General features: G+C 39.1%; 1 protein-coding gene across 3 annotated transcripts; it reads right to left on the bottom strand.

Moving 5' to 3' along the window:
* Positions 1 to 815: 815 nt before the first annotated feature.
* On the bottom strand, positions 816 to 12129 carry RBM11 (RNA binding motif protein 11). 3 transcript variants are annotated; one of them, XM_050961557.1, is made up of 6 exons: positions 11705 to 11803; positions 9565 to 9932; positions 7613 to 7785; positions 5213 to 5291; positions 3467 to 3560; positions 816 to 1410 (listed from the first exon to the last, which is right to left on the bottom strand). In XM_050961557.1, the coding sequence occupies exons 2-6, from the start codon at positions 9669 to 9671 to the stop codon at positions 1078 to 1080; spliced, it is 786 nt and encodes a 261-aa protein (XP_050817514.1). In that variant the 5' UTR covers positions 9672 to 9932; positions 11705 to 11803; the 3' UTR covers positions 816 to 1077. The 3 variants fall into 3 exon arrangements, with proteins under 3 accessions (XP_050817514.1, XP_050817523.1, XP_050817534.1); XM_050961566.1 differs by lacking the exon at positions 9565 to 9932 and having other exon boundaries at positions 7613 to 7775; positions 11705 to 12129; XM_050961577.1 differs by lacking the exon at positions 11705 to 11803 and having other exon boundaries at positions 7613 to 7775; positions 9565 to 9657.
* Positions 12130 to 12839: the final 710 nt, after the last annotated feature.

The raw sequence follows: 12839 nt of genomic DNA, 5'->3' as shown, positions 1-12839 counted from the left end.
GTAACTGATCTGTTTTAAGCAATTTGTCCTGAATAGACTCTCTCAGTTGGGTCCCGCCAGAACCAGCATTGTTACAACTTCCTTTACCCATAACCCAAACACACGTTTTCACTTGTTCTCCCCATGTCTTGATTCATACAGTTCCTTGTTAGTTCATTATCATTTGACTGCAAAGGAAGTTAGATGTAGTAACAAAACCAGGATTTCACTTACTGTTATAGTTCCCATGATCATAACTTTTCCTGTACAGTAATGGAATTTTTGCACACATTCATCAAGCATCATATCTTAGGAAAGTGAGTATACGTTACATTTACACTCACTTTAAGGTCCCTTAACATTCCCAGAGTTACGTAAACAGGTCTTAGTATAAATGAAAATCAGTCCCCTATACCTATACATATGCACAGATGATTCACGTTTCCTTAACTAGTAACTTTCTAGATTTTTAGTAATTGTGTTGATGAAAAAAATAATTGAGTAAATTTAAATGTAAAAGCAAGGCAATTTGGGGAGTAGGAACTTTTCCAGCCTATGAATTATGACTCACAAGACAGAACTGTTTAATCTTAAGTAATGTTCTCTCCACTTAACCAAGATAGGTGAAGTTATACTTTGTACACAGTGTTTTGTGCTGGGTGCAGTATTTTCCTTATGTGTATAATAAATAAGATGTTATGGAAATTTTGTGCTTTACAATACATATAATGCACTGACTCAAACAGTACTCAGAATTCTTTTTCCTACTTCACTAATTCTAACCTGAATGCAGGTTGTGTAGCATACACAGTTCAGGGAAAAAATAAGGTAAACAATAGTACTTTTGTCCTTTATTAGGAAAAGTTCAACTTTTACAATACTTTTCCTATACTTTTTTAGAAGGATTTCTTCCTCCAAATATGTTAAGATTAACTGCAGTGTCAGGATACTTTACACATACTACATTTAAAAAATAATAGTCATGAATCTCGTGAATCCATTTTTGTAAAGTGCAAAAATGAGAGAGATGCTCACTCTCAAATAAAAAGAACAAATAAAAGTGCAATTAAAAAAACCTGTGAACTCAGTCACACAGTATTAGTGCCTTTTTTTCTTGATTTTACATTTACGGTATTTTTGGCCATATTCTCTTTGTTTTTTTCTGTCATTTTCCATGCTACTGTCACTATCACTAGTTTGCTGCTCTCTTTTTCTTTTACAAGCATTTTCATTAGCCAGGTATGATTCACAGTCACTCAGCTGTGGAGGAATCCACTCAAAAGAGCTTTGCCCAGCTTTAAAATCCTCAACAGGATTCATATAGGGTGGCATGGGAAAAACTGAAGATGGTGGTGGAGTCATCTGATAGTAAGCAAGCTGCTGTTCCATTGGACTATAAACAGCATACTGCTGGGTTAAAAAATGGCTCATCTGAAAAAGCAAAAAGTCAGTTATTAGGGCTGTCAAACAATTAAAAAAATCACAATTAATTGAGAGATTAAAAAATAGTTACAATTAATCACAGTTTTAATTGCACGGTTAAACAACAGAATACCCATTTAAATTTATTATAAATATTTTGGATATTTTTCTACATTTTCAAAGATATTTATTTCAATTACTACACAGAATATGAAGTATACAGTGTTCACGTTATATTATTTTTTATTACAAATATTTGCACTATAAAAAAGGTTAAAATAGACCATGCTTCAACTTGTGGATCACAGTAAGAGGCATACTAATGTTTAGCATATCTGGCACATAAATACCTTGCAACACGGGCTATAACAATGCCATGTGAACGCCTGGTCTCACTTTTAGGTGACATTGTAAATAAGAAGCAGGCAGCATTATCTCCCATAAATGTAAACAAACTTGTTTGTCTTAGCGATTGGCTGAACAAGCAGAACTGAGTGTACTTGTTTTACCTTATTTTGGTTTTGAGTGCAGTTATGTAAAAAAAATTCTACATTTGTAAGTTGCACTTTCATAATAAAGAGAGTACACTATAGTACTTGTATGAGGTGAACTGAAAAATACAATTTCTTTTGTTTCTTTCTTACAGTGCAAATTTTGTAATAAAAAATAATAATAAAGTGAGCACCATACCCTTTCTATTCTGTGTTGTAACTGAAATCAATATATTTGAAAATATAGAAAAATATCCAAAAATATTTATAATAAATTTAAATTGGTATTCTATGGTTTAACAGTATGATTAAAACTATGGTTAATCGTGACTATTTTTTAATCTAGTTAATTTGTTTTGTGTTAATCGCTTGAGTTAACTGCGATAAATTGATAGTCCTACATATTAGACTAAGTTCCAGCAAGACAAATCTTAATTTTTCGTGCACCACTGCATCTATAATGAAAATGTTAGCACCATTTTACAACTATAAGTTATTACCCTTATATAACGCTTTTCCATCTTCAAAGAGCTACAAAAAAATTAAGTAATTCTATACCTTTGTAATATCTCCATTTTACAGACAGGAAAATTAAAGCAAATGTTAGACTCAATGCATCAGATTCTCTACTCCAGATAAGCAGGAACTGGGATGACAATGCAAATTATAAATGTGTATGTGTGTGCATACATATGCTGGGGGAAAGGGCTTGGAGCAGAAAAGTAGGTTTATGTCATCTTTGTGCCTTCCCAAATTCTAACTTTGGCCTTTGACTAAGTTAGGGCATCTCCAACATAGCTCCAGTTTATGCCTGGGGTCGTTGTTGCAGCTGGACTGCAGCGATGTTTCAGCCACGCTCTCCTAGCTATAGGATCATAAAATATCAAGGTTGGAAGGGACCTCAGGAGGTCATCTAGTCCAACCCTCTGCTCAGAGCAGGATCAATCCTCAGACAGATTTTTGCCCCAGATCCCTAAATGGTCCCTCAAGGACTGAACTCACAACCCTGGGTTTATCAGGCTAATGCTCAAACCACTGAGCTATCCCTCCCCAATACTTTCAGCCTACCTCCGGTCTCATCTAGAGAAGCACTAGAAGTATTCCCTAGTTTAGCAGATCTACTGTCTTTAACATTGGCAGCCTAACTGGACCACAGGGCAACACAGAATCCAGCCCACAATGTTTGCTGCCTAAAGTTGAGCACTAAAATCTATATCCAGGCACCAAAATAAGCAACCTTATTTTTCAGAAGAATTTGAGGGAGCCAATGTCAGAATAGAATTAAAATTTTGGACTGGTAGCCAGGCACTCAAATTCTGATCAGGCTTCCATATTAATGTATTACACAAGCACCATGTCAGAAAACAACATATCTGATTTTTAGATTCCCTGGTATGCTAAGAATTTGTAACTACTATACAGACATACCTCTGTTATTTGGACATGCTGACTAGGAATTCAGATAATATACTCTTTAATATATGAATTATGTTGTCTTTCATTTCACACAAGTCATTTTGCTTTAATGGAAGGAACAACTATTAACCAGATTTGTAACATTTATGCAAACTTACCATCTTTTGAAAGACTGAATATTCCTGAGGTAAACTATTGTTCATTGGAAAAGGAGTAATGGGAAATGGAGGACTGCCATAAGGCTCTTGATTCCTGTGAAAACAAGCATAAATATGTGAAGATGACTCTTGTCAAAGATTCCCTTTTTTAAAAAAATCAATTATTTGAAATTTGGGGATATCACATGCAGCCGACTGGATGGATGATATGTTAAAAGCTGAATAAACTTCTATTTTAAGAGCTGAAGCTCCATGACAAAATTGTGTCAAATAAAGGAACTAGAAGAGAGGATTCAGCAAAGGCCTGTTCCTGAAGGCCTGTTCCCAAAGTCAACTGAAGTCCATGGAAAAACTTACACAGACTCTAAATGACATTGCATCAAGCCCTGAGACCTTAATTTCCCTTAATAGTTCTGCCAGAGTTTTAAACAAACGTGTTGAAGATCAAGGCTGGGTTCAGAGGTAAGCGTCATTATGATGATTTATGCTTTTGTATTCTTATGTCATTTGTACATGCATACAAACTTGGAGTTTTAAAATTAGTCCATTATCACTGACTGTTTTTTTCTAAAACGTAGTTCTAGACGGTTTTTTGTGAAAAAAAAGTGCTCTGAAATAATTTTACAACATTTATACTTTCTTGTGGCAGAAACAAGGCATGTAAAATTCATTCTGTCTGGTCATTTTGGATTTACATAGTATCCATTCTAATCACCCAAATGTTTAAAATAATAGGATTCAGGCCCAACCACACTGGTCTAAAAAACAAGCTTGCTGACCTGTGACTAGGCGGAGGTAACATGGTCCCCAACAGCTTGACCAGCTAGCAGGGATGGAGTCAAAATACACTACAACTGTTTGTATATGTGGTATGTACACACTGATCTCAGACTCTAGTATGGGTTACAACTTTTAAAATAAAAGATGTTTCACACCAAAAGACCCCCACCTCCAATATAATACAGTAGAACCTGAGAGTTAACAAACACCTCGGAATGGAGGCTGTTTGTAATTTTGATATGTTCATAGCTCAGAACAAAACACTATGGTTCTTTCAAAAGTTTACAACTGAACATTGACTTAATACAATTTTGAAACTTTATTATGCAGAAGAAAAATGGCGCTTTCCCTTTTTTTTAGTAGTTTACATTTAACACAGTACAGTACTGTACTGTATTTTTTTTTTTTTTTTTGTCTCTGCTACTGCCTGATTGTGTATTTCCAGTTCCAAATGAGGTGTGTGGTTGACTGGTCAGTTCGTAACTCTGGTATTTGTAACTTTGAGATTCTAATGTAGAACCATTCAGGGTTTAGCAAATAATCAGAGACACTGAGAATTCCATGTACCATCAAACTCAGGCACAGCAACATAAACTGTACGTGTGGGGCCAAAAATAATATACCATGACCATCATTTTACAGGGTGAAATTTACTATATTAGGCATTTGTTTCCTTGAAATACTTGTAAAAGGATCCTTGATATTAAAGTGTCTCTTGCTTTACTTCTGTGAAGGCCTAATGCTGTTTCCACATACCACAATGTAAATAGACTTGGGCCTGCAGTACTTTAAAAATACATATGGGTTTTTTTTTGGTGAAAGCTATTTCAATTCCTTTTTCTCCTCACCCATTGATTGCATTTTCTCATTCGGCAGATTTCAATTAAGTGTTAAATTAAATTTAAATTAAAATAATGTAATATCTCTTAAACACCTTGCAGTATTTTCACAAATGTTCTCCATTACCTATATGTTGGTGAATATATGTCAACCCAGTTCTCAAAACCTTGGCTAGGGCTGTTTAACTCTGGTGAGTGGGAACTCCCTGTAAATAAAATAAAAATGGTCATATTTATTCTGTTTTACATGAAGACTATTACCTTAACTTGTTAAAAATAAACTGTCCTAAATCAGTTGGGGGAGACACAAAGCTGGGTTGGTTTTTTTTTAATAGCAAAGCACTTGTAGACGTAAAACACCATTCTACAGCAGATAAAATTCCAGAGCCTGATTGTGACCACATGAAAACATTTGCTGAACGTTCATGTGGCCCCACTTATTACTGTGGAGTTACTTCTGATTTAACAGCGGTGTAACTGAAAGCAGAACTGGCCCACTTTGTTGTAGAAGGTATTTCCTTAACTCATGGGTAAGTTTTTCAAAAGTGGCTAAGAGAATCAGGAGCCTAAGTCCCTTTTCAAAAGAGATGTAGGCACTTAGAAGCTTAAATCTCATTGAAAATCAATGGGACTTAAGCTCCTAAAACACTCATGCTACCCTATGCCAACAGAAAATGCTACCCTATGCCAACAGAACAGACTAGAAATCCTATAGCTTATACTTAGTACACAACACAAATTATTATCATAGTATATTTACATAATCCCACAATGTTTAAATAATATTAAGGATTCAACTTAAAGGGACAGACTTTCAACAATTAAGAATCATTTTTTCTTCTCTTCGCTTTTTGTAAATACTCTTAGTAGCTTGAAAATTAGATTTCTCTAACTAGTATTTCGCTTTCTTTTTTGCCAATTGTTTATTTTCTCTTTCCTGTGCTCTTTCTGGGACTAAAAAAAATATTTTTAATTTACAGTAAACTTCACCACAGCTTTCAGAATAGCTTAACTGTAGTACTAAAGAGTCTGGACACTGTGCTCTTACAGTGGACTGTGCTGGTTTTTTCTTTTTGGTGACTCACTCAGAAGATGACTCAGTGACAGATTTTGAGTTTTCTAGAAAGACATATAGCTTATGGGGGACATTCTCTGAGACAAATTTTAATGGACTGATTAATTTTGGAAATAAACTGCTGGAAAGTGTTCATCTTAAAAAAAGTACAATCTGAAATGCCATTCTTAACTCATCATTGGGATAGTTCTCTGACTGAGACTCAGGGGAGATGGAGACCAAATCCTGATCTCACTGAAGTCAATGTTAAACTTCACTGGGACCAATCCAAGTACCCATGCACTGATGAAAAAAATATGGGAAGAGGGTAGGAAGGAGAAGTCACACCCAGTACAGTACTTCAGCATATTTTTGTAGTTGTTTAGTCTGGCAGGCCATTATTGAGATATAAAGATCATTAATAATACATTATAAATGTATATCACATATATAAATGGTTATATTTTACTGTGATATTAAAGGAAAATTATAATTTTCTATTTCTGAAAGCACTCACCTATGTATTTTAGTGCATTCTCTCTCCCATTATTAAATTTCACCATTTGAATGTCAAGTTTATTTTCTACCATTTTTGACAGACTGACTTTCCATTCACAGCAATTGTATCTAACAGAATTAAGTAATAAATGATTTTACTGTGTACAATACCTTTATATTTTAGATTCTGTATGAAAAAATGGCTAGCAAAGACTGCATCTACATTAGCAAACTTTATCACTGTAACAAACCAATGGTAAGGAACGGTGTAGGCTGTAGTTTCAACAGGATGCCCAGGTTAATACTGCAATGTTTGGATTGCAAACACTGCAGGAAAATTCTTATTTGTTTTGTAATTGTTTGAAGTGAAGTTATTTTCATATATGTTAGCGGAATCTACTAGTCACAAGTTTACAAAAGTTTGGGTTTTATTTTCTTAAATTGGGTTCAAATTTTAATTTTGTGTTTGACAGTACCCTTTTAACCACATTATTTTCTATTTTTTTAAAAAAAGTAAAACAACTTGGCAAGCAAACATGTGATAAAATACTCTACTATAAACATTTTCAGCCAAGTTCCACTTTCAGTTACACTGGTGTAAATTCAGAGTGACTCTACTGTCTCCAAATTTACATTGGTGTGATCAGAATTTTTTGCCATCTTGTTGTCCTCACTGTATTCTCTCTGATACCTTACAAGTTACGTTCTAAATCCCCTGGCCTTCCTTTCTTATTAAAATTAAAAACAGAAATATTTGATCTTGCTATATGAATATAGACAAAGTATTTCTTCTTAAGAGAACAGATCGTGCTTTGCTCACTTGTGACCCACCTCTCAAAAAGACTACAGTAAATCAAGAATTTGCATGTCACACAACTGCTAAATCCTTTCTACAATGACAGAGCAGAGCCAGAATTTCACATTGAAGGAAAACTAAAGTTGTTAATTAAATAGTTTTACAATTACTAAACCTACCAAATCGATACTGTACTTTAATTGGTCTTCCATATAAACGGATTCCATTCAGCAAAGCTATAGCATAAGGCACTGATTCTGTGTGCTTAAAGCAGACAAATCCAAAAGACTTGGGCTTTCCTTCTTTGTCCTTACATATGGTCACATTGGTTAATGGTCCAGCCTGCAAGAAACTTAAATTATTTTCTCATAAATCCTTAGTAGAGAATAGCTTTTCATTTTGTTTTGAATGTTTATTTCATTCATGAATATTTAGTAATGGTCAGACCTATAAAAATGTAAGCATGTGATATTTAAGATTCCCTACATCATTTTGACTATGCACGTCATTCTTTACTGACTGAATCCATATAGCTCCAGACCTGGGGCTCTTGCAAGTAAAGGTCAGCTGTGCATGTGTTTGAAGGTAATAAAACATCTAATTGATGTGTGGTTATCATTGGTCCTGATCACCCCACTCACAGTTTCTCTCTTTATCTCTTTAAATTATACATTATTTGTGGCAGAAACTGTCTTATGTCTAAACACCAGCTAGCACAATCCTGATAGGAACCTTTGGTTGCTGCTAGTGCAATTCAAATCGTGAGTAATACCAGCTACATATAACTAGGTCTCCATCTATGTTGCAGCTTGCATAAGTTCAGGTAACAAGTAACATTATTCAGTTTTGATCAGCTACTTAAAAAAAAGCTGTGGTAGGAATAGCAAACTTAGGTAGGTGGTGCCACTGATATCTGTAATTGAAATAATACAAAAAAAAATCAATCAGTTTTCACTCAAACATTGCCCACCTGTCATCACAAAAATGTAACAAAGAAAAACAAGGGGCACTGACAACCATTAGGGATAAACGGTAGCTTATATTAAGCATTAGGCCCACATGTCTCCACAGAGGAGAGACCCATCTCTGCACCACTTGAACCATTTCAGTACTGGGTAAGCATTTTTTTAGAAGAACCAAGTTCAAAGTGATCATGCTTCAAGAAATGCTGATTCCTGAATTTCAAATAAGTAGTAGTTTTCATAATACAGCATCCAAGACAATCAGCCTTCAGTACAAAAGAGAAGAATGAACTAGTATTTTAGTCAGTGAATCAGCATTTCCTCCTGAGATATCCTCCACTTCTAAAATGTCGATTTGGCAGAGAGAGAGGAAATGGCAAGAGGAGCCCTCCTACCACAGGCCAATAATGCTTAAGAGTGGTCATACTACAGTTTGCTCATTTGTAGGGGGGACACATATGTCACCCCATTGCTGTCTTGGATTGGTCAAATTGCTGTTCAGTTCACTAGGTGGGGTCATGAAGCAACTAACTAGATGTCCAAATTACTATTATACGGCTACTGGACTTTTGGTCTTAAATGAGTGGCTGGTTGGAAGTACTGATGATGAAATGAAGTTTCAGGTAAGAGCCAAAAAGCCCTCAAAAATCATGTACTACTTGAGGCCAGGTAGCATTCTGTGTGCCTGGCTTTTCAGCAATTGTAAACCTGCTCTTCCTGCACAGACTGCCAGAGGCTTATATTTTCAAGTATATGCACAGGCTAAATGGAGAACACTAGAGCACAAAGAAAAATGAAATCAATCCTAGCTTTTCTGTATTTCTACTTAATGTAATACTCAGCATTTTAGATGATCATTAGCAAAAAGCAAAATCAGAATTTGTCTGTCTAGGAAACTGATCCTTGGTGCTGAGCTGACAGTCATGTTATCCACTCCATATTATCACACAGAAGACATTAAGAATCCTTATTAAGGACATTAGGAAATCTTGATTAATGTAATCTGATTGCAATGCACTGTTGCCAGTTATCTATAAATTGAGACTAGATTAAATAAGATGACTGCACACACTTCTTCTGAAAATAAAAAGTTTAGAAATGATTTTTTTCAGAAAAAAATGGAGAATACGAATGATGAAGGTAAATATGAAGGAACAAAAATAATGTACCATTTTTTTTCTAATTCTATTGCTGCAAAATGATGATTGAGATAGGCAGAAGATTCAGCCCAGGCTATCCTGTGCAGGGAGTCTTCAGAAAAGTGATCTTGCATCATCAAACATCTTGAAGTATTTGTTTTTTAAAGGAAGGCACATTTCAAAGTAATGGCAACTCAGCCACCAGCTTTTTCAACTCTGCTTTATTTTTTCCAGAGCTGTTTGAATCTCAAAGTAATTTTTTTTTCCTAATCTGCAAGTTTCCTACAAGTATCCAGTCTGCTGCTCAAGATTTGCCTAATGCAGATTATCTGCTTCTTCAAGAACTAGTAGTAACAAACCATGTGCTCTGATGATCAATCTTTTATATGTAGATCTTCCTGTTTATAAATAAAAAATAATGTTGTGCTGAGCAAAGTTACATACATGAATAGTTATAAAAATGAAAAGAGAATAAATTGTGTAACTTTTTTTTCTATGTAATGTGGTAAGAGAAAATACTATGATACAGGAAAACAGGTTTGGGAACTAAAGCTTTAGGAGTGTTTTTGGACGACGAGGTGCTACCACACTGAATTCTACAGTCTCTATGAGACAGGGGAGGACGGCACGGCAGTGGAACACATCCAGCCACAATAAAAATAAAAGTAAAGGAGCATGTATGGGGGAAGAGAGAAGGAGAATAAGGAAGAAGAAAAGACCTGCTTGGACTCTTGAGGAGGTGTATGGCTAAATAGGTATACATTGTTAGCCAGGATCAGATGACCAGGGTAGGTCATACACAAGATTAATTTCTGGGTGAAGGACTTCATGTTGGGAGTGCCATCCTATTTTTATCCCACTGGGAGAGCATGATGGACTGTCTCACTAGGGATCATGAGTTGTACAACATGGTTCAAACACAGGGAGCAACAACAGAATGGCTGCCAAGGAGAGATGAGATGGATGCTTTTTTTCACCTCCATCTCTGGAAAAACCTAATTCAAGGATTATGAAGTAGCAGAGACAATAACAAAGGGTCGAACCTCCTATAGTAAGAAAAAGTCTAGGCCATGATGCTTTCTTCTATAATTGGCCTGTTTATTGTCAGTGAGGGGAACCCTGATGCCAGTGAATTTCTGATGTGAACACTATACACGTGCACACACATGTGCGTTCGCTCACACACACAGATAGCACAGAAACTGATCCCTACCTCAACTTTTAAAAGGTAACTGGCAGAGATTTAGTGCATTTCCATACACAAGCACCAAAAACATTTTAGAGAGAAAATTTAGACAACATACTTTTCACTGTGAATGGATCACATGCCTCTCCTCTCTGTATTAGTTCCCACAAACCAGGGTAGCCTAAGTGTGCCCAAGGATCCAGAAGCAACCAAAGGACTATTGTCACCAACTCTTACAAATTCAATGTGTCTTGCAATAGTAGTTCTTCTTAATGCCTCTGTTTCTGAAGTCAGATGATTACACGATAATCTTAGCTTTCTCGTAATCTTTTGTGGTTTTGTGCCTTTCTAACCTTTTCTGGTACAGAGAAATGCTGGAAAACATGACTCAAATGATTCAAAACTCAGAAAGCAAACTAAAAAAACCAAAAAGTTTATTGAAGTCCCATGATTTGGGGGCCAGATTTACAATTTTTGAATGTTGAAGGATAAGAATACCAGAATAGACAACGGAACAGCGTGGCCACCCTCCTCATAGACACGGGGCAAGGAGCTAAGGGAGGCAGCACCCTCAGCCCCAGTTTGGGGCCTAGAACAGGAAGGCACGGACTCTGTACGGGGGGAGCAGGTGGGAGCCCTGCAACACCAGACAACACAAAAACAGCTCTGGTACTGACTGTAGCCCCCTCCAAGCCCCATTACAGACACACCCCAACCTGCCCCAGCCAGGGGCCCTTCCATTCCACCAGAGCCCCTTCCCCCTCCCCGGATAGGCCCCGCCCCTGGGCCAGGCCTCCACATTCCACCGGCCTCGCTACCACCAGGCCCCGCCCCCACATTGCAGAGACCTCCACCCCTGGGCCACGCCCCCACCTTCCAGGCTCCTACCAAGTCCCCCCTCATTCCACCTCTTTGACCCCACCCCCTTCCCAAGCCCCGCCCCCACTTGCCCGCCCATTGCCAGGCCACGCCCCCGGCCGGCACCTGCAGGAAGAGCTCGTAGAGAATCTCCTCCCGCACGCGGCTCTCCAGGTTCCCTACAAACAGGGTCCGGTCCGGCTCCCCCGCCCGCCCCGGCGCGGACATGGCGGCCCAGCAGGGCGTCAGTCAGTCAGCGCCAGCGCTCCATCAGCGCCGGCACGGGGCGGGGGGAAGAGGGAGTGAACACGCACGACCGCCCGTAAAGCACCGGCCACCCGCCTCAGCAGCGCGACAGGCAGGTGTGGACGCTTTACGGGGGTTGCTAGGAGACGAGTTCCGCGCGCTGCAGTACCCAGAACGTTGCGTTTTCGGGCTCGGCTTCCTAGCAACCCTTGTGCAGGCATCGCCCCAAGGCGCGGAGTTTCGCTCTGTCCAGCCCCGCCTGCTGATGGAGGGGCGGGGAGACAACGGGAACCACCCTCTCCCCCCCGCCCCTCCTCTAGGACAACCATCCCGCCCGCCAGTCGCACGCACAATGGCTTCCGGCCCCGCCCAGCGCATTGACGTCTGACGTCACCTCGCAGGTGGCGGCACCGCCCCCGGGGTTGCGCGCGGTAGCTGGGTGCAGAGCGTGGCGCGCGGCCCCCGCTGGCGGTGACGGGCGGGGACAGACCCCGACCCGCCGTGGCGCTCAGCTGCGGACTCTGACGCTGGGTAGGGAGCTCCCCGCCCCGCCCCGCTGCGGTGCGCGGTCCCCAAGCAGCGCTGCAGCCTGGGCCCAGGGTGGGCAACGACCCGCCAGGATTGTGCTGGAGGCTCCGGGAGTTACAGATTATGTTGTGTGTCATATTCCCGGAATACGTGCATCCAAAACCGGCACGCGTCCCTGGGCCACAGGCAGCCTGAGACTCCTCTCCTCTCCGTGCTGCAACAGTGGTAGCTGTGAGGAAATTGCAGGCTTTAGCTTCACTAGACGAAGCAAGTGGTGCCCAGAGACTTGTTACTTTTGAATACGCTTTGTCATCAAGTTGCATTAGTTGTCTTTTACTTGGTGGCCTCGGTACTGCAGCCTAGTGCAAACCACTCTTCCAGTGGGGCCTCTCAGGGTGTAAGCAGCCACTGAAAATGAAAAAAAAAATGTCAGTTTGTGGTCCACTTGCCATTATGTAGCTCAAATAGATACTACAGTTGTTGAATA

This window comes from Gopherus flavomarginatus, chromosome 1 (genome assembly GCF_025201925.1).
Source record: "Gopherus flavomarginatus isolate rGopFla2 chromosome 1, rGopFla2.mat.asm, whole genome shotgun sequence".
In the NCBI taxonomy this organism is placed as follows: domain Eukaryota; kingdom Metazoa; phylum Chordata; order Testudines; family Testudinidae; genus Gopherus; species Gopherus flavomarginatus.
This window is presented reverse-complemented; position numbering and strand designations above follow the sequence as displayed.

What these genes read in the sequence shown, in the direction of transcription:
- RBM11 (XM_050961557.1), bottom strand. Translation starts at nt 9,671, where the DNA reads ATGATGCAAGATCACTTTTCTGAAGACTCCCTGCACAGGATAGCCTGG. An exon ending in ATAGAATTAGAAAAAAAATG is followed by an intron (nt 7,786 to 9,564) that starts GTACATTATTTT and finishes AAATAATTTAAG; the next exon opens with TTTCTTGCAGGCTGGACCAT. An exon ending in ATATATTCACCAACATATAG is followed by an intron (nt 3,561 to 5,212) that starts GTAATGGAGAAC and finishes TTGTTTTCACAG; the next exon opens with GAATCAAGAGCCTTATGGCA.